General features: G+C 52.7%; 1 protein-coding gene and 1 long non-coding RNA gene across 2 annotated transcripts; one reads left to right on the top strand and one right to left on the bottom strand.

Moving 5' to 3' along the window:
- The first annotated feature begins 1,468 nt into the window (after positions 1–1,468).
- Positions 1,469–20,193, top strand: LOC136566151 (complement receptor type 2-like). Its single transcript, XM_066565165.1, is given in 36 exon segments — positions 1,469–1,541; positions 2,141–2,320; positions 2,873–3,055; positions 3,221–3,400; positions 3,511–3,693; positions 4,160–4,342; positions 4,509–4,688; positions 4,799–4,981; positions 5,222–5,440; positions 5,714–5,905; positions 6,145–6,244; positions 6,587–6,672; positions 7,580–7,774; positions 8,142–8,321; positions 8,413–8,604; positions 8,761–8,860; positions 9,018–9,103; positions 10,291–10,473; positions 10,804–10,983; positions 11,580–11,762; positions 11,908–12,090; positions 12,181–12,363; positions 13,158–13,349; positions 13,878–14,090; positions 14,266–14,457; positions 14,690–14,789; positions 15,319–15,404; positions 16,154–16,333; positions 16,763–16,816; positions 17,031–17,213; positions 17,492–17,674; positions 17,875–18,054; positions 18,463–18,492; positions 18,634–18,709; positions 18,964–19,048; positions 19,743–20,193. Coding segments are annotated over 35 exon segments (5,358 nt in total). The 3' UTR covers positions 19,046–19,048; positions 19,743–20,193.
- Positions 19,450–20,968, bottom strand: LOC136566155 (uncharacterized). The gene is made up of 2 exons (XR_010784994.1): positions 20,908–20,968; positions 19,450–19,834 (listed from the first exon to the last, which is right to left on the bottom strand). It is a non-coding gene; the product is annotated as an uncharacterized lncRNA (long non-coding RNA).
- Between the last annotated feature and the right edge of the window lie 112 nt (positions 20,969–21,080).

Below are 21,080 nucleotides of genomic sequence, written 5' to 3'. Positions count from 1 at the left end.
TGGATAAGCTGTCATAAAATGGAGTTAAGATTGGAAGGTTTCCTGTTTAGAAGGGAAATGCCACTGTGGTGGAATTTTGACTGCCTAGGCCTGAGACACTCAGACTTTCAGCTGCTGGCAAAGCAAAATGTTGAGGTTTGGGGTTTTGTCTGCTGCAGAGGTAAATCAGCCATCTGGGAGCTTCTCATGATGCACACTGGGAATAGGAACCACCCAAAATGTGTCTGCTACAGACCTTTGGTTTCTCCATTTTCCCCTGCTAGCAGGAACACATCTCTAATAAGAAGGAAACCCACAAATAACCATTTCCATGCACACATCAGCCCTGTTCCAGACAGGCCCCCAAGTTCTCCCTCCCCAGCAGAGCTCTGTCCTGCTCAGCTGGCACAGGGGCACTGCAGATCCTGTTTCTTCAGCCTTGCAGAACAAGCACTTGCACATTGCTGGTTATTTTTATTGCTCTTTTACCGTAAGCCATGTGAGTGACTAAACGGACAAAACACAACCTGAAACTTCACAGCTCTGGGTTGTGTTTGGTTTTGCTATTTTAATCCCAGCACATTTATTCACACTGCATAGTCCAAAGTGATTTTTTGTTTTATTTAACATGTGATTTGGGGATCAGCTTGGAATTATCTCCCCACAATCACATGAAAGGAATTGTGAATGCTGAAACATTGTTTACAGCTGTGGTCACCAAAATTTACCATTGGAGAAGGTTTATTTACAGTATTTGTAATCAATTGCACATAATTTTTCTTTATAATCTGAGTGCAAATGACCAAGTGCAATTCTGAAGTGTGAACGTTGGATTTGTAAGTATTGGAAGCTCTCTGTCAATAAAAGAAATAAAAGGACTTGAGCAGTTCATGTCTTGCTGCCTGCTTTAGGCTGAGGAAGTGTCACCTGTGGGAGGTGGGCAGCTGGAGCTGCTGGGGCTGCTCCTCATCCAAAAGTCCTGGCTGGGAGTTGATTCTTCCTGCCAGGGAGGAGGATCAGCCCAGGGTCACGTCAGGAGGATTTGTGTCCCCAGCTGGTCCCATTTTTATGGAAGGAGGGAATTCCCCAGTGCCCATCCCACCCCTGGGCAGGTGAATTGTGCTGTGCCCCTCAGGTGCCACCTCCATCCCCTGGGGCTCTGGGACAGAGCCTGGGCCACTTCCCCTAGGGAGGACACTCTGCTCCATGGGCACAGTGCAGCTACAGCACCTCTGCCTGCACCCAGCCCTTTTCCACCCCTCTTTTAACATCCTCCCCTGCTAAAACCAGCAGCAGCAGCAGCCTGAGGCACCTGCAGCCTCCCCGGGGGTGCTGGCTGTGCCTGCACGTCCTGGGGAGCCCCCAAGTTCCTGTCCCACAGTCCTGGGAAGTTCCCCAGCAGCATCTCCTTCCTCCCACGGGGGCAGTGGGGGGAACTGGGGCGCCCATATCTGCCCCGTGCCCCCAGGAGCCGCTGCCTGTGCCAGGGATGGTGCCCACCCTCACCCTCTGCCTGCTGGGCAGCTCCGCTCTGCTCCTCAGCACTACGCCCGGGGCTCAAGGTAAGGCAGGGCAGCAGCTCTGCTCCTCTGGGGCCTTCCTCCCACGGCCCTCCTGCTCCTCATCACTCCTCTGTCCTCGCTGATCCCTGTGCTTTTCTCTGCGGAGGGAAACGGGAACCCTGCACTGGTCCCAGGTGGACCTCGGCATCACAGAGCCCTGAGCCCCTCTGCTGATGGCAGAGACCCTCTGGGGCCATCAGAGCCACAGCTGGCCCGTCACCAGAGCCACAGCTGGCACCCCCAGCCCAGGCTGGGCACCCCCAGCCCCCTGGCACAGCACAGACCCAGGGGGGCTGTTGGGTCCGTCCTGGGCTGCCCTGTCAGTGGTTTCCTGGGTCAGGTTGGGCCCTCAGGAGGGCCAGGAAAGGCTCTTGACCCTGCTGGGTGCTGACATGAGATCCTGGACACGCAGGTTTTGTCAGCTGAGGTGGCAGCGGGGTCCCCGAGGAGTGCAGGGAGGGTCCTGCAGCCCAGGGACCCCAGCCCAGCTGCAGCCCGCAGAGCCCACGGGCACCAGGCTGCACGGGCACCAGGCTGCACGGACACCCTGCAGCGCCCCGGGGCCGGGCAGGTCAGCATTTCCCTTCTCTCCCTCCCAGCTGCCTGGTGCCCGCAGCCCCGGGTGCCCTACGGGCGGGTGTCCCCTCGTCGCCATTTCTACCGGACGCGGGACACCGTGAGCGTCACCTGCAACCCGGGCTACACCCGGCGGGGCCCGGGCAGCAGCACCTGCGGGGCTGCCTCCAGGTGGGACCCCCCTCTGCCGCAGTGCAAAAAGGGTGAGTGTCACACCAGTGTCCCACACTCTCTTGTGTCCTCCCAAATTCACTGGGAAGGCAAAGCTGGGGTGGATCTCTCCTGGCTGCCCTTCCCAAGCTTGGCTGGCAGAGAAACAGAAACAGCTGCGGTGGGACATGGGGATGGCTGTGACCTGTCTGGGGCTCTGAGAGGGATGGGGAGAGGTTAACCCTGAAGGATGGCAGGGTCTGAATGCCGGGGGGGTTCTGACACTGCTTCTGGGCAGATGTGGGGCATTTTCACCTTCATTGTGGAGTGGAGAGTAATCACAACTTCTCACTGCTCTCGCTGCTTCCACATCAGTGTGGATCCCTCCCAAATCCTGCCATGTGCCCGAAGTCCTGTCGGGACTCTCATTACTGCCAGTGATTCCCTTCCAGGTGCAGCTGCACCGGGAAAGCTGAGCTAAAGCCGTGAACCAGCAAATGCAGCCCAGAGCAGAATTCAGGAGATCACCCTGCTGTTACTGAGCTGTGCCAGGAGCACCGACCAGCTCAGAGCAGACCCACAGGACGCTTTCTTTCCCTCTGCAGAGGTGACATGTCCCCGGGCACCGAGCATCGCCAATGGGCTGCACTCCGGGCACTCCTCGGGCAGCTTTCCCCGGGGAGTGACCGTGTCCTACAGCTGCACGGAGGGCTTTCAGCTGCTGGGCAACGAGTCCATCACCTGCACGGACTCCGGGCGCTGGAGCCGGCCCCTGCCCCGCTGTGAAGGTCTGTGGGGGCCTCTCTCGTGGGCTGGGGGCAGGAGGGGTGCTGGGCGTGCTGTAGGGTCAGAGCAGGGGGGGTTATGGCACTGAGGGCAGGAGAGGGCTCTGTGTGTGCGGGATCCGCTCCTCGTGCAGTGAAGTTTAAAGGGCGCTGTCACTGCTCCCCCAGCGATCGGCTGCCAGGTACCCGAGGTGCAGAACGGGAAGGTGCACAACGTGCAGAGCACCTACAGAGCCGGAGAGACTCTGCACTTTGACTGTCACCCCGGCTATGCAGCAGAGGACTCCGATGAGGCTCGGTGCCAGCCCGGGGGCACCTGGGACCCGCCGGTGCTCGTGTGCCATAGCGGTGAGTGCTGCTCAGGATCGGGGGCTGCAGGCAGGGATTTCACCCCTCCGTGCGCTTCCCCTCGCTCCCCGTTCTCTCGCTGAGTTAAATTTCCCATCTCCCTCCCGCAGTCCGGCCCTGCCCGATGCCTCCGGAGGTCGCCAATGGAAATCACAACGGCCGGGACACAGCAGAATTCACCATGGGAATGTCTGTAAGGTACAGCTGCAATCCTGGCTATTACCTGGTCGGAAATGCCGCTGTGTCCTGCAGAGCATCGGGGAACTGGAGCCAGCCCCGCCCTCGCTGCGAAGGTGAGTCCGGGCTCTGTCCCCTCAGGCTCTGAGCACAGGGGACACCCTCACCAAACCCACCGCGACCTTCCGTGAGAGACTGAATTCCATTTTAATGAAATATATGGGTTTATAATATGTAGAGAACAAGCTAAAATCCGCGTGTCCAGAGCCAGCACCCTCCTCCCTGTGCTCCAGTCATATCCATGGATGGTGGCAGTGCTGAGACCAGGCATGGGCACGGGGAGGGGGACACAGCTTTTAGGGGCATACCAGCTGAGTTTGAACGAATCATTTCAATACTCTTTTTCCAGAAAAATCAGAGGAGAGTCAGGAGACCCTAAGGCTGCTGGCAGGATGCAGCTGGCAGTACCTGGGGTTTGAGTCCTCTGTCCTCCCAAAGTCTGACATGTGGAAGGGTGGGGCTGAGCTGGCTCCCCAAAATCTCCTCTCCCAAACTCTGATGAGGTTTCCCCTCCCTCTGCAGAGGTGACATGTCCCCGGGCACCGAGCATCGCCAATGGGCTGCACTCCGGGCTCTCCTCGGGCAGCTTTCCCCGGGGAGTGACCGTGTCCTACAGCTGCAGGGAGGGCTTTCAGCTGCTGGGCAACGAGTCCATCACCTGCACGGACTCCGGGCGCTGGAGCCGGCCCCTGCCCCGCTGTGAAGGTCTGTGGGGGCCTCTCTGCTGGGGTGGGGGGCAGGAGGGGTGCTGGGCGTGCTGTAGGGTCAGAGCAGGGGGGGTTATGGCACTGAGGGCAGGAGAGGGCTCTGTGTGTGCGGGATCCGCTCCTCGTGCAGTGAAGTTTAAAGGGCGCTGTCACTGCTCCCCCAGCGATCGGCTGCCAGGTACCCGAGGTGCAGAACGGGAAGGTGCACAACGTGCAGAGCACCTACAGAGCTGGAGAGACTCTGCACTTTGACTGTCACCCCGGCTATGCAGCAGAGGACTCCGATGAGGCTCGGTGCCAGCCCGGGGGCACCTGGGACCCGCCGGTGCTCGTGTGCCATAGCGGTGAGTGCTGCTCAGGATCGGGGGCTGCAGGCAGGGATTTCACCCCTCCGTGCGCTTCCCCTCGCTCCCCGTTCTCTCGCTGAGTTAAATTTCCCATCTCCCTCCCGCAGTCCGGCCCTGCCCGATGCCTCCGGAGGTCGCCAATGGAAATCACAACAGCCTGGACAAAGCGTTTTTTACCATGGGAATGTCTGTAAGGTACAGCTGCAATCCTGGCTATTACCTGGTCGGAAATGCCGCTGTGTCCTGCAGAGCATCGGGGAACTGGAGCCAGCCCCGCCCTCGCTGTGAAAGTGAGTCCGGGCTCTGTCCCCTCAGGCTCTGAGCACAGGGGACACCCTCACCAGTGCAAACAGATCCTCCAAGAGGGTTAATTCCATGTAAAGTGTATCATGGAATCAATTCGTGCCAAGCCTTCCTACGGCTGGGGAGGTTTGTGTGGACGTTGTGCTGATTTTGTGGTTCCAACATTAACAGCCGGTGGTTTTGTGTTTTCTTTTGCTCCATCTCCTCCTGCACACCCTCATTTCCAGGGACTGTCTGCATCAGTCCAATCGTAGCCAATGGAAGGCAAGTCGGTGGCCACGGGCTTCTCTCTGCCCCCGGGCAAACGGTGACATTTCGGTGCCACGATGGTTACAGCCTGCAGGGCAGTGCCAGCCTGTCCTGCCAGGAGGATGGCAGCTGGCAGCCCCCTGCTCCTGTGTGTGACAGAGCACTGCCCCACCACAACTCCTTCACCAGGTCTCCAGGTACCTGACATAACTGCTGGTTTATGTCCCCTAATCCTGTTTAAAAAAAATGTTGTTAAACCCTTTGAGGGGAAGATTCAAGCCTATCCTGGGAATAAGAACCTAATCCTCTGCAATCCTTTGGGAAAATGTCTTTATTAATGGCTATATTAATCAAAACGAACATTTTTACAAGGCAAACCAAACCCCTTTCCTCCTAACAGTGCTCTTTGTGTGCTTGGCCTCAATGTGCCTGTCCTGCCTGCTTCTCACATCTCTTTTCTCTCTCACTAGGTGCTTGTGGTGCTCCCACAAGGTTGCAGTTTGCTGAGCTAAATGAGGAGCACAGAAATGCCATTGATTTTCCTGTTGGGAAGACTGTGCAATACACTTGCCGCCCTGGATATGCTAAAGTGCCAGGAATGTCACCTACTCTGACATGCCTTGAGAGTGGAGTGTGGTCAGAAGCACTAGAGTTCTGTAAAAGTGAATAGCTCCTTGATTTGGTGTCTGTTGTTGCAGGAGGAACAGGTCTCAGGTTCTGTCCATGCTGCCAAAACCTTGATGTTATTCTGAATATGTGACTAGTAAAGCCATGAAAACCTTTGAAATTGGAAACCCGTGCTGGGGGAGACTGGGAATGTGGGCAGGGGACTGGAGGAATAATTGCGTATTTGGTACTGTGATGTAGAGAGACAGGATATAAGGGTGTTTTCCTTTCCCAGGGAAACAGTGCAGTCACCCAGGTGAGCCTGTGAATGGCAGGATTATTTCCCTGGCAAATCTCCAGCTTGGGTCTACAGTGGTTTACAGCTGTGAGGAAGGGTAAGTCCTACTTTGGAGGTGGATTAGGTAAGTGTCCCCCTTTTTAACCCCTGTTGATTCAGTCCCAGTAAATGGATTCTGGACATATATATATCTATATATCTTATATATATATAATGGATATATATATATATATATATATATATATATATAATGGAGATATATATATATATAACCCCTGTAAATGCTGGGAAATGGGTCAGGCAGATCAGGGAAGGAATTTCCCCTTTAGAGCCACAGCTCTGCTGCCAGCAGGGCTGATCCCACATCCCGGGTGATTGGGAGGAACAGTAATTCCAGCTGAAATGGCTTGGGGTGAGTGACCAACCCTTTCACCGCCAGGCACAGGTTAATTGGACAAGCCAGCAGGCGCTGTGAGATCTCTGGGGGACGTGTTGCATGGACTGGCCATACTCCCCTCTGTCAGCGTGAGTAGCTCATGGCTCTGGGGGTTTGCATGGGATCTGGGGAATATTTTCCAGCAGAGACTGCCACATCTTTCCAATCAAAGCTTTCACAGGCAATTCTCCCCTTTGTGGGCAGGAAAATTACCAGAAGGTTTGGAAGTCATTGGAAAGCAGTGTGGGAAAAGGTACAAGATCCCAAAGCTGAAGGGATTATGGAAAGCAACACCTCAGCTGGAGCTTTTCCAGCAGTGCTTGAGCATCCTGCTGCTGACTGACACCAGGAGCCCATTGCAGGAGAGGAAGGGAAAACACGCTCAGCTTAGGGGTTGTTTTGTCAGACCCAGAGAGACCAAGGGTCAGTCCTAAGGAGAGGCAGAGCACTGAGGCAGGGCCAGCAGCGAATCCCAAAATCCCAGACCGGGGGTTTGTTCCCTCTCTCCGCCACTGGTGAGTGCCCAAGAGCTGCTGTGCTGCTCCTCAGCAATTCCACCTGGCGGTTTCTCTGCTGATCAAGTAGTGTGGCTGATCAGGGCCGTTTCATGCGGAAGAAAGAAACATTTGCTGGTACATTCTGAGGTTTTAAAGCGTTTTCCGGATTCTCCAGGTAGGTGTGAACCACGCGTGACACACAGACTGTGCCTGTTCCAAAACTTGGCAGCAGGATTTTATACAAGTGCTGCTAAATAAGTACTCGATTTCTTATTTCTTAAAAAGTAGACAGTGCAAAGCACGCAGGTGTTTCCTCCACAGAGAGCTTTGATGACACCGCTCTGCTTTCTACCTGCCATGGGGGGGATCCTGTTCCCAACCAGCTCTCAGCTGGGAGGTCGCTTCATCCCATCTTTGGAACCAGTGTTTGTGCCCCACAGCCCGAGGGGTTCCGGGTGCTGTGGTGCCGCTGTTGAGTTGAGGTTCTGCTCCTCTGCAGGCATCCCCTGCGAGCCACCGCCGGACATCCCCAACGGGCAGCACACGGGCCGGCTGCTGAACGAGTTCCACTACGGCACGGCCGTGACCTACAGCTGCCGGCGCGGCTTCCCCCTGCACGGGGAGCCCTCCATCCACTGCACCACCCGCGACGGCCACAACGGCGTCTGGAGCGAGCCCCTGCCGGCCTGCGGAGGTGGGCTGGGCTGCCCGAGGGTGCGGGGACCCCCAGCCATCCTCCCAGCGCCGCTGCTCCGGGTTGGGAAAGGCTGGGAAACTGCAGCTAGCTGGAATTCTCGCCCCAGCATTTTCCAGGGCTGAGGCCAGCAGAGCAGGGGAGGCTGGAGAGCCACCCTGCTCCCCTTTCCCCTTGGAATGTTTGTTGTTGCAGGATGCAGGCACAACATCTTCTCTAAGAAAATTATTTTCAGGCTTGTGTCTTAAAATTGCAGCCCTTGGCGGCTTCACATTGCCCAGCTCTGCCTGAGGACAAATGTTGAAATGCCCTGCCCAGCTCTGCCTGAGGGCCTGTTCTGAGCACCTGCACCTCTTTTTTTTTCCAGAGGCGAACTGTCCTGTCCCACAGCTCCAGCACGGGAGGATCCTGGCTGCCAGGGCTGCCTACGCACACGGGGACACTGTGACCTTCCAGTGTGACCCAGGCTATGCCATTCGTGGCCACAGAGAGATCCAGTGCCAGCCAAACAACACCTGGGAGCCGCCTGTGCCCGTCTGCGAGCAGGGCAAGTGTCCCAACAGGTTTTAACCTTCCCCCACTCTCCAAATCCGCCTTTTATGGCTCTTTAACACCCAGGCTGCTCTCTGTCCTGGCAGCTGGCTGCGGAGCCCCTGCCAGGCTGGGCTTTGCCGAGCTGAAGGAGCCCTACCGGAACCAGACAGTGTTTCCTGAGGGGAGCAGGGTGGAATTCGTGTGCCAGCCTGGCTACAGCCAGCTCCTGGGGGTGTCCCCAGCCATCACCTGCCTCAGGAACCAGACGTGGTCTGCAGCCCTGGAGTTCTGTAAAAGTACGTCCTGCAAGCGCGGAAAGCCTGAAGTGGGAGGCTTGGCTGGTTTCTGTGTTTCCCCAGCTCTGTGGGTGCCTCTGCCTGCTCTCCGTGGTGCCATCCCTGCTGGGATGTGGGCACAGCTGAGGGCTGATGGAGGCTGGCATTGCCTTCCAGGGAAGCAGTGCCCCAGCCCAGGGAACCCAGCGAACGGCAGGGCTGTTGTCCTCACAGATCTCCTCTTCGGGTCCAAAATTAATTACACTTGTGACAAAGGGTGAGTCCTGCCCTGGGGAGAGTGAAGTGGATTTTCAGCTTTACACAACCCAGTTCCCAAGTCAGAACTCTTGGCTGCCACTTGCAAGGGTTGTAAAGAAATCTCAAGCTGAAAAAAATCTCACTGTTAAAATAACGAATCCTTCTGTGTGGTCCAGGTACAAGCTGGTGGGAGGCTCCCAGAGAATTTGTGAGGTCTCTGGCACACATGTCTCATGGAGTGGGGATCCTCCAGTCTGCCAGCGTAAGTAGGCCACCACAACAGGCCCTTGGAGACGGTTTACAAGATAAAGTGGAACTTCTTTCAAGCCAAAGGTTTTATTGCAAAAGATTTCTCAAGTCACTGAATGTGTAAAATATTTCCTTTTTCTTTTCATTTTTGTTTTGGATATGCTTCTGAAAATGGTTTCAAAGGTCTTTTATTTATTCTGGTGCAAACTGGGAAGAAACATTAATGTTTTAAACTTCCTGTTAGTGGGTAAGTATTTCTCACTGGCCAGTCCCTCTCTGTGTCACCAATGATTACGGAAAGGGAGGTAAGAATTGTCCCAGCACCTCCAGACACGGGCAGCATGGAAGTGACTCACAGGAGGGGACAGATTTCATTCCCACGTGTGCTTTTATCCATGCAAAGTTTGTTCCTGGAGCATCAGGTCATTGAGTCACTGCTGAGGTGGCTTCCCCTGTGTCAGTGCCCTCCCTGGGCAGTGTGTGTGCCCTGCGGCCCCGGGCAGTGCTGATCCCCCCTGTCCTGCCCACAGGTGTCACCTGCGCTGCCCCTCCGGCCATTCCCCACGGGACACACAGCGGGGGCTCCAGGGACACCTTCTCCCTGGGGGACGTGGTCACCTACACCTGTGCCTCGGGGCTGGCCCCAGCTGGAGACACCTCCCTGTCCTGCACCTCTGTGGACGGGGAGCGCGGCACGTGGAGTGGGACAGTGCCACGGTGCCAAGGTACGGCTCGGGGTGTGCCCACAGCCAGCTCTGGCTGGCCCTGGCACAAGGGACAACCTGGGGGACACAGCTCACACAAGCGATTCTATTTATTCACAGCAGTTAATGTCAGTGTTCAAAACAACTCGGAGGATTTACAATTTTTTAATCACTTTTCTACGCATAAAATGGGTATTTGCTAGTGCTTTACTATAACAGCTTTCTCTTTTTGATGCTGATGGGGGAGTACTATTATTGCTTCAGTTTTCATTACAACTTAATTTGATTTATTACTTCTGAAGAAGCTCTAAAAACCAGGACGTTGGTTTCTGCTGAAGCAAAGAGCTAAGGAGAGTTCCTGGAAAAATTCCGTATCACCTTGTCCCGGCTGATTGCACTTGTGTTATCTCGCTCCTTTGCTTTCAGCAGGTTGGGGCTTTTTGGTGTTTATCTTGCCCTGCCCCATTTTTCACCTGCCTTTCCCTGTTCCCGGCAGAGGTGAGCTGCCCTGCCCCGCCGAGCATTGCCAACGGGCAGCACAGCGCCAGCCCCGGGGCCAGGCACAGCCCGGGCTCCGTGGTGCTCTACACCTGCGCCGAGGGCTACTCCCTGCTGGGCAACGCCTCCATCCGCTGCACCGCCAGGGGCACCTGGAGCCGGCCCCAGCCCCGCTGCCGAGGTGCGCTCCAGGGGCTCCTTGCTCCTTCTGGGCTCTCGGTTTAATCACTGCAAGCAAATCCCCAGGGACAGGCAGCGAGCAGAGGTGCCGGGGCAGGAGCAGCCCCATGTGCCCCCATGTGGGTTTCCCTTTCTGTTCCCACTGAGTACAAACGCTCAGAAACAGCTGAATAATGGTATTTAGCGTAAGAACAAGAGTCAGAAATGTTGAAATGCCCGTGAGAGGGATGGCAAGGCCCAGCAGCAGGTGCTGTCCCTGCCCAGTGCCCCTCCACAGCCAGGAGGGGTTTCACATCCCCAGCTCTTCACATCTCCTGCTCTTCCCTTCCAGCAATTGGCTGCACCAGGCCAGAGATCGAGAATGGAAAAGTGGCTGGGTCAGAGACCACCTACAACCTGGAGGACATCATCATCTTTGAGTGCAACTTTGGTTATGCCTTGAAGGGCTCCCAAGAGTCCCAGTGCCAGTTTGGGGGCAAGTGGCACCCTCCTGTCCCCAGCTGTGAGAAGTGTAAGTGCAAATGAGGGACAGCTGATTTCTGAACCCCTGTAAAGGAGGTAAAGGGGCTGGGAAGGAAAAAGATGCACATATATGTCCTGCCATCCTTCTAATCCCCATCCAAACCCCTGAACAGGCTGCCTGGGGAGGAGTGGGCATCATCTGGCACCATCCCTGGAGGAATTTAAAAGACATGTGGATGTGGCACTTGGGACATGGGGTAGTGGGCTTTTCAAACCTGAATGTTTCTGTGATCTAGACCCTTGTTAAATTTAGGGCTGTTTAAATGAATCCACAAAATCCAGGCTGGTACCTGATATCATTCACAACCACAGAAGGACCAGAGCAAGTTATTAGGGCCACAGATGGAAACTAACCACTGTAGATGCCTAAATAGTGAGAAACTATCATTTTTATGTCAATAAGCTCAGAAAACATGAAGGCTGGAAGGAAAGAGAGGGTAGGATGGAAATATCATTCAGTGACAGCCCTCGTTGCTGTTGGGCAGAAGTTAATGGGAAAGAACAAAGTTAAAAGGCTGCCTCAGCCTGCAGGGGGGTTCGTGGTACCAGCTCTTGGCTAGCTGGGATCTTTTCCTCTCCTTGCAGTGCCGCCGTGTCCTTCCCCTCCGACTATCAGAAATGGCCAGCACGACAGCAAGGGGGTGGCAGAGTTCATCCCTGGCATGGCAGTGAAGTACCACTGTGACCCAGGCTACCTCCTCACTGGGAAAAGCACGATTTCCTGTTTGCCATCGGGAGTCTGGAGCATCCCTTACCCCCGGTGTGAAGGTGAGCTGCAAATGCTGCTACCCCCAGTGCAAAGGGAGAGCACTGCACTCACAGGGCCTCCCAAAACCAGAGGAGCACCCTCAGCTCTGGCAGCCATGCCCCCAGCCGTGCCCCCAGCCTGAGCTCTGCTGCTTTTCCCTCCCAGTGATCACCTGCAGCAGCCCCAGCATCAAGGACGGGGAGGTGGCTGAGGGCCGGAGGGCTGTGTACCACCCTGGGGACAACGTCACCTTCCGGTGCCACCCAGGCTTCGTGCTGAGGGGCAGCCGTGGGGCCAAGTGCCAGCCTGACAGCCGCTGGGTGCCCGCGGTGCCCACCTGCCAGCCAGGTGAGCCAGTGACGGCTTTGCCGTGGTGCCAGTGCTCCTCCTCTGGTGAAAGCCCTAAAACAACCTCTGCTCTCTGCTCCTGCCCGGCAGTGCGGCCCTGCCCTCCGCCCCCCGCCATCGCCCACGCCACGCTCAGCGCCGACCCCGGGACCAACTTCACCAGTGGCACCTCCGTGAGCTACAGCTGCCAGCCTGGCTTCTCCCTGCTCGGGGACCCCTCCGTGCTGTGCACGGCCTGGGGCAACTGGAGCCTTCCCTACCCTCGCTGTGCAGGTGGGGCTGCCTCAGCATCCATCCCGTGCCAGGCCCAGCCTCCATCCCGTGCCAGGCCCAGCCTCCATCCCGTGCCGGGCCCAGCCTCCATCCCGTGCCGGGCCCAGCATCCATTCTGTACCACACTCAGCCTCCATCCCATGCCAGGCCCAGCCTCCATCCCGTGCCGGGCCCAGAATCCATTCTGTACCACACTCAGCTTCCATCCCGTGCCAGGCCTGGCCTCCATCCCGTGCCAGGGCCAGCCTCCATCCCATGCCAGGCCCAGCATCCATCCCGTGCCAGGCCCAGCATCCATCCCGTGCCAGGCCCAGCATCCATTCTGTACCACACTCAGCATCCATCCCATGCCAGGCTCACCCTGGATCAGGCAAACCTGCCAACCTGCAGGATTGCCTGGCATGGGGAGAACCACAGCAGGAGCTGTGCTCGCTTTGGTGGCACTGGGAATAAGCTGGTGGCGCTGCTCAGGTTTCCCAAAAGGAGACAGGCTTGGGTGTTCCAAATACTGAAATTAAAGATTTATGTACTTTACAGCCCAGAGTTGTGTGAAGGCATCACACTGACCAAACTATTTTTGGGCATTGCTTTATCCCATTTTGTTTCAAGACCACATAAATTAGGTGCCTGTGTCCTTATATGCAGAGTGTTATTTGATGCAGACAAATGTCAGACTACATAGAAGATGCATTAATAACTTGGGGTTTAGCAATGCCTATCAATGCACCTGTTTCTCTTTAGCTGCATTTCACAGCCAAGGACACATTTCTCATGCTCATTTCATTTCTTGGCAGCCGGTTGTGGCACACCAACACCGTTGCTATTTGCTGAGCTAAGCAAGGAATATGAAAATCAAACTGAGTTTCCTGTTGGGATGACTGTGAACTACACTTGTCGGCCTGGATACGTGGAACAGCCACAGATAACACCATCTATCACATGTCTTGAAAATCTAACATGGTCTGAAGCCCAGGAGTTTTGCAAAAGTAAGTTTTGCAGCTGCTTCTAATTGGTTTAAATTGTTGTGCGCTGAAGCCTTGTAATTTCCCCTTCATCATTCCATCCTTTGGAGGGTTTGGGCAGACTCCTGGAAATAGTGATTCTTCCCCTATGACACTGAGTTAAAGAAGTTAAAATCAGCTAATCTCAACCCCTGCCATGAGCACCTTCCACTACCCCAGCTTGCTCCAAGCCCCGTCCAGCCTGGCCGTGGACATTTCCAGGGATGAGGCAGCCTCAGCTGCTCCGGGCAGCCCCCTGCCCACCCTGACAGGCAGGAATTCCTTCCCAATATCCCACCCAACCCTGCCCTCTGGCAGTGGGAAGCCGTTCCTGTCACTCCATCCCTTGTCCCAAGTCCCTCTCCAGCTCTCTTGGAGCCCCTTTAGGCACTGGAAGAGGCTCTAAGGTCTCCCTGGAGCCTTCCCTTCAGGCTGAACAACCCCAACTTCCCCACCTGTCCCAGGGTCGTGGCCCTGCCCTTTTCTCAGTTTTGCTTTGTCCTCTCTCTTTAGTGCTGCAATGCCCTTCACCACCAAATATTGCCAAAGGAACCCACGACAGCCAGGACTTGGAGGTTTTTCCCACTGGGATGGTTGTGAACTACAGCTGTGACCCTGGCTACAGCCTCCGGGGAGAGGCATCCATCTACTGCACCAGCTCTGGCAACTGGAGCCTCCCTCTCCCTCAGTGTGCAGGTACACTGTGGCTCTGAGCTTGGACTTATGGCACTTTCTACCTGTAGGATTCATCCTTACCCTTCCCAAAATTCTGACTCCTTTACCCTCCCCTTCTTTTACCCATTTTGCACAACGATTTTAAGCCGTACATATGCAAAATGCATTTTAAAACAACTTTTGTGGTTGACATCCCCATTTCTCCCCATGTTTTCTCCCCTGACAGGTGGCTGTGGTGCACCTCCAAACCTCACCTTTGCTGAGCTAAGCAGGCAATACAGAAATCAGCTGGAATTTGCTGTTGGAGACACTGTGAGCTACAGCTGCCGGCCGGGACACTCGAGACGCCCCGGAGTGCCCCAAACTCTGACTTGCCTCCAAAACCACACGTGGTCTGAAGCCCTAGAGTTCTGTAAAAGTGAATAGCTCCATCCATTTGGTGTTGGTTATTGGAAATTGTCTGTTTTGTGGGTTTTTGAAGGAAGGATTGGTACATGGCTTTACTAGTCACATGGACTGGGCCGCTTTGGGCCTTTTTGAAATCACATCTTTGTTGGTGGCAGAACTTGGACAGAGCCCTAAGGTACCTTCTCATAGTGTGTAGCACAGCCTCAAGAGAGGAGTTTAAACAAAGCCTTGTTCTTTCCCAGGGAAGCAATGTAGACACCCAGAACCCCTCAGGAATGGCAGAGTTGTTGTTCTGACAGATCTCCTTTTTGGGTCAACTGTGAGCCACACGTGTGATGAAGGGTGAGTCCCACGCTGCCTTTGCTGACTCTGTGTCTGAGTTTGGTGGTGGGTAAACGATCAGAGCCCACTCCTCTGTACAGCTGTTCTCCCACAGCAGACCTGAATTGGAATTTTGGCTCCAATTCCGCTGTAGTTGCCTGCTCCAGAAAGGGAGAATTGTCTCATTCTTCCCTCCTGTGCTCAGCAGATTAATTTGCAAACCAGTTTCAGTTTTTCTTCTCAGATGCCCTTGAGCAGGAGCTGAGAGTGGGAGCAAGGCCATGCTGCAAGGAGGCTCCAGCCCTTTGGAAATCAGTTGGGTCCCGATTTATCACCTGACCAATCTAACCCAGAGTTTTTGGGGTCAGTGTTGCTCCCCTTGGATCTGGGAAGAAGCAACTTTGCATCCTTCATTCCCACGTGTCAAACCAGCAGAGAGACCTTGGTGATCAGCTGGAATCAGGAGGCTGCAGAAGGAAACCTCTGGGGAGGGAAAAATCCAAGCTGAGGGGCTTGGTATGAGCTGATATTTCTCTCTCTGCACCTGCAGGTACAGCCTGGTTGGAGAGTCCCACAGGAGATGTGAGATTTTGGGACGAGATGTTGCCTGGACTGGTGTGCCTCCCATCTGTAAAAGTAAGTAGGTCACCACTATATTGGGGCCAAAATTGCCATATTAAGTCCTTAAAATTAAAAAGTGTTTCCTTTAAATAAATAGAATTAAATGAATAAGACTATTAAAGGATAATATTCCTCTGGGATGGTTTTTAGGGGTTTTTTTATGCTTGCATATTTGGTTTCTTATAAAAATCTTCCATGTGTAAGCTTTGATCTGTCACAGCAATTCAGACTGAAGAGTTGTGAGATGCCTGCAGGGACTTGTCCCCTTTGTTTCACAACAGTAAATAAGAAATCAAGTGAAAAAATATGTTTTGTAGAAGAGTGATATTTTGAGTACCATTGAAATGGAATTTTCCGAACCTGAACTGTTAACCAAAGCACAAGGATGTTTTGCAGGGGTTGATCATTGCAATTAGTCTTTTTTTTTTTCAGATGGCATTGCTTTTTGAGGTTGGGACAGTAAAGCATTCACAAGAATGACAGTACTGACAGATTTCTACCCCATTCCATGTATTTATTAGAATATATCCACACCATCTATGTTTATATATATATATATATATATATATATATATATATATATATATAATACTGTGGTATCCTTAAGGTACCTAAAAGAACTGAAACCCCTCCCCTCAGTTCCTGGAATTATTCTCTAAGTCCTACCTGTGAATCTGCTCTGAGCACACTGAGAATGGACTTTAGGATGCGTTCATTCAGCACCCACATGGCTCTGTACCCCTAAATAGGAGTTTCTCTTTCAGGGGTGGTGTGCCCAGCCCCACAGGTCCAGAATGGGAGGGTGGCCATCCCCAAGCCCCGCTACACCTACGGGGACTCTGTCACCTTCAAGTGCCGCAGAGGCTTCACCCTGCGAGGCCACCCCACGTCCCAGTGCCAAGGGGACAGGAGGTGGCACCCACCTGCACCTGTCTGTGAGCAGGGTAAGAATCAGCTCTTGGGCTTGGTGGCACTGCACATTCCTCCTGGTTTCTCACCTGATTTCTCTCCTGCCCGCTTACCAAAGCCAAAGTTGGTTTTATTTTTCCTGTTTGCTACAACTACTTTAAGGAGAACTCAGAAATTTTACCTTTCATTTATGCCTCTCTTCACACACAGGAGATGAGCAGGGCTTGGGTAATGCTGTAAGTACTGACATGATTTGCACTTTCTCACACTGCTTGTTGCAATCCATAATCCACATTCTCTTAATTCCCTGGAAATGTGGAATTTGGTAGCTGCAGGACACTGACTATCAGAGGGCTGTGACTTTTTTTTCCTGGAAATATAACACCAGGACGATGGGAAATGAAGGTAAATGTGTACATTTTATTTGCTCAACCATGTTTTTAAACTCTTAATGCTGCATTTAGATGGAGTGTCAGAACGTTATCACCACCCTGATAAAAAACCCACTGCAAAGCCAGGTAGGTCTGTTACCTGAAGAGGCAAGATTTGATTTACTAATCACTAAGTCCCCCTCCCAACCTGTCCTCCTTTTTTGAGGGAACTTTCCAGAGGGTTGGGCAGAGCTGTTGGGGTCAGTGCTGGGGGAGGGAGCATTCAGCCTTCCCCAGCTGTTCAGAAGTTTTCCCTCTTGTCTCTCTGAGCTCTGCTTTGATCTCCACTCTCTGTTTTCAGTGCTGCACTGCTCCAAGCCTGCAGATATCACCCACGGGTCTTTCCGTGGCCCAGCAAAAGCAGTTTTTACTGTGGGAACATCTGTAAACTACATCTGTGAGCCTGGCTTCTCCCTCCTGGGGACAGCATCCATTTATTGCACAGAATCTGGAGCCTGGAGCCATCATCCTCCCGTCTGTCAAGGTTTGTTTTGGCTGCAGAGAGCAAAGAACAAAGGACATTTAACAAGTCTTGCCTTAGGGGAAGGTCTGTAGAAGGTCTAAATCTCAGTACAGAATGTGTGATAAGCACAAGCTCGAGTTTTAACCTTTCCAAAGCCTGCTGGAGTTACAGGGGTCCGGGCTGTTGAGTGCAGGGAAAGAAATTCAAAGGGAGCAGTCGAGGCTGCAGAGGGACGGTGCCTCAGTCACTCCCTGGCCACCCTTCAGCATCCTGGTGATTGTCTCTCCCTGACTTTCCAGCTGTGAAGTGTCCGCAGCCTCCAAACATCACCAACGGGAGGCTGAAAGGCAACGCCTCTGCCACCTTTCCCCCCGGAGCCGCTGTGTCCTACAGCTGCCATCCCGGTTACTCCCTGCTTGGGAATGCTTTCATCAACTGCACGGGGTCGGGGTCTTGGAGCCAGCCCCTCCCGCAGTGCAAAGGTGAGTCTGTGCTTCCTCTGATCTTTGGAATTCCACCTGGGACTCAGGCTCTTTCCCAGTTCTGCAGAATGCGGAATGAGAATTCACTCCTGGCTACACTCAGAAGGAACTCCAGAGCAATGTCCTGAATAACCCACAGCTGTGTTTCTCATATTTTGTGTTCCCTCTAAATGTCCTCCTTTTACTGCTTCCAATTTCAGAGATCAGATGTGAATTCCCGGATGTCCAAGGTGTTAAAAAAGCCATTAAAGGAAGTACTTATCGCTCTGGCACTAACATCACTCTTGAATGTGACGATGGTTACGTGCTGGAAGGCATCAGTCACACCCAGTGCCAAGAGGATTTCAGCTGGGACCCTCCCGTGCCAGCCTGTAAACTGAGTGAGTGGAACGTAAACAGAGCAAAGATCAAACAGAAGATGCAAATGCACTTTAAACATGCAAATATCTGGCTGTATTTTTAAAATAAGGAAGTGTACACGGGTGTGGTTTTCAGAAACCTGGTGTTGTGGTGTTAGCAGTGAGACACTGGCATGGGGAAGCTGTGGCTGCCCCTGGTTCCCTGGCAGAGTCCCAGGCCAGGTTGGACACTGGGGTTTGGAGCAGCCTGGGACAGTGTAAGGTGTCCCTGCCCATGGCAGCGGGGTGGAACTGGATGAGCTTTAAGTCCCTTCAACCCAAACTGTCTTGTGATTCTAAAAGGTTTATTGGTGTTGATTAAGGACAGTTGAGAAATGCTGTATTTTGGTAGAACAGTTTGCTGATTTTCCTTTTTTCCCTTCCCTCCAGCGTCCCCCAAGCCCGGGTCAGTAGGCCTAGGTAAGCAGCTTACAAACATTTTTTGTCCCCAGCTCAGTGGCCTCAGTGGCACAGCCTCCCTCTGCTTACTCGGCAGATACACCCAGTTGTGCATTTTGTGTACTTTACACAGTGAGAATAACCTGCATTCTTCTCCCTCAGGAGTGGCAGCTGCAGCAGTTCTGCTGCTCTTGGGGGCAGGTGTTGTCTGGAAAATCATTTCCAAGCAGAAGCAAGGGTAAGGCAGCTCTGGCTCTTTGTTCCTGTCCCTTGGTGCCAAGTCCCAAGCTTTATACGCTTCATACACTTGAAATATTTGCCTCAGTGTGTCTGGGCCTTGTAATTCTGTATCTTCGGCTCAGGTTGCAAATGATACAACCTGGAACTCATGGTGTGGTTAAGTCATTTTATTTCAAGCCTCTCTTTCTTAAAGGAAACCAAACCAAGTGTTCTTTTACAAGGCAATTCATTGTTTTCTTCTTTTTCACGTAGCTATTATCATACGTATGAAAACTATAATTACAGAACCCCCCTGAACCCAGACACTGAACACGAAGGCTCGTGTCTGCCATAGGAGGTATGGATTTATATTCCTCAGCACAAAGTATCAGTTAGAGCTGCAATAACTGTACTGTCATTTGTTTATATTGCTGACTGCATTGTCTCCTTGAATGACTATTTTCCTAATACAATAATTCAGCTAGAAACCTCTTTTCTTTTTGTCTTCTATAGGATATTTTCTTTTGCTGAATAGAAGATGTTTTAAACATATTGGGGGTTTAAAACATCCTATTTTTCTTTCTGACACCACCCTCAAAGTGTGTCTTCCCTTTTCCACAGTCTGGATGGTTGGTGTGCACAGGTCAGACTTCCAGACCAGTCCTTGCTTCTGACTTAAAGCTGCTTTTAATTTGTACAGATTATGAAAAAGCTGAAAAACTGCATCAGCAGTAGTAGAGTCAGAAAAGGACACTGAACTTGGTTCCTGGGGTTTTTTATTGCATTCATACTGACTAAAATGGTGTTTTTACTTACAAGTGAATCTGTTTTCTATGGTGGATCTGTTGGAGCCAGCAGTGAATTTTCAATGTTAACAGCACTTCACCTACAAAGTGGGGCATGGAAACAATATCAATTTTGTGTAATTTCTTTGAAACAAAGCATTTCCTAGAAATTCTCTCCTCTCTCTCCGGGTGGCGATGGAATCTCTACACACCAGTACAAAGCCAGGAAATCCTGATTTCAAAACCAGGATATCATCTCTTTCCTAGGCTGGAAAGATATCTCATCCCTGCTGCTGCTAGCCAGGCACCCAGCTCGTTCCCTGCAGCGAGGAAGCGCCGCTCACACGGATACTGGAATTCTGTGGCAAAAAAAAAGGACATTTTACTGTAAATCTGCAATGGTCTTCTGCTCTCAGCAGTTACTGTAAGGATCTGATGAGGCTCAGACTGCACACAGTGCAGGTGCTGCCTCTGAGGGAATTCTGTGCACTGCTCCTGATGAAGAGTATTTCCTTTGTCCCCAAAAAACTGGATAACCCCAAGCCTTGGTGGGAAGAAACAATCAATAATGCACTGGCCATATCCCCCATTCCCTGTCTCCCTATGCCCACCAAAATATACCTGAACAAATGTGGGAGTAACCATGGGTTAATTAATGTCTTAATTACAGCTGTATTTACATCTTTATTTCCTTCCAGCAACGCTTATGTGCAGTGTTCCTCTACCAATGCTTAACCTAATAAAAGCTGGTGATGACAATTCTGTGTCTTCTTTTACACCTACCCAGAACTTTAAGTCTTTTCTGTTTTGGCTTTTTTAAACTTTTTTGGGCTGTTCTATTTTAATGCTGCTCCACCACACACGGGATTTAACTTCAAATTTAACTTCCAAAGGCGAGCAGCACTGCACAGGAATGTACATCCTGAGCTGGCTGTTATTTTTAATTTATCACTGTTGGTGTTCCAATGTGGCACCTAAACACACTTTAATTTTTTCCCCTCTTTCCTTGGGCTGCCCAGGAAAGGATTCAATCTCCTCACACCCAGGGCTGTAATACGCTGAGGGTGTTGTAAAATGAGGAATATGTCCACATATTCCAAGATTACTTTAAGTCAGGGCATTCTTTGGTGGAAGATCTTTGTATACTTTCAATCCATAAAAAAGGAGCAGGCAGGAGCATCCTAGTCAAGGGCATCCCCGAATGAACTATCTTTAAGGATGAAGTAAATCAAGATGCTGATGTATGTATTTGGCAAAATACTCAAGGCGGAAGTATTCTTCAGCTGAACAGCGATTATTACCCTGCTAAAAATCACACATTCGCTTCAATCAGAGCCTTCCCCGAGCATGCGTTGAACCGAGCCGGGACTGCGTCATTAGCGTAGCAATTAACTCATCACAACACAGCGGCTGTGCCTGGAAACCGCCCTACCCTGCAGCCCTGTGTGTAACACCGGCACGCAGACCTCGGTCCGTGGCCTATCAGCGATCCCCGACCGAACAGCGGCCTGAGCTGTCCCCACGGCGCCGCCCCGACGTGAGGGGCCCCGGCGGGCGGGCCCGGCCATGGCGGCGCCGCGCTGAGGGCGGGCCGGACGGGGCGGG

This window comes from Molothrus aeneus, chromosome 24, assembly GCF_037042795.1.
Source record: "Molothrus aeneus isolate 106 chromosome 24, BPBGC_Maene_1.0, whole genome shotgun sequence".
NCBI classification, from domain to species: Eukaryota; Metazoa; Chordata; class Aves; order Passeriformes; family Icteridae; genus Molothrus; species Molothrus aeneus.
The sequence above is the reverse complement of the archived record's forward strand: the minus strand, read 5'-3'. Positions and strand labels throughout refer to the sequence as shown.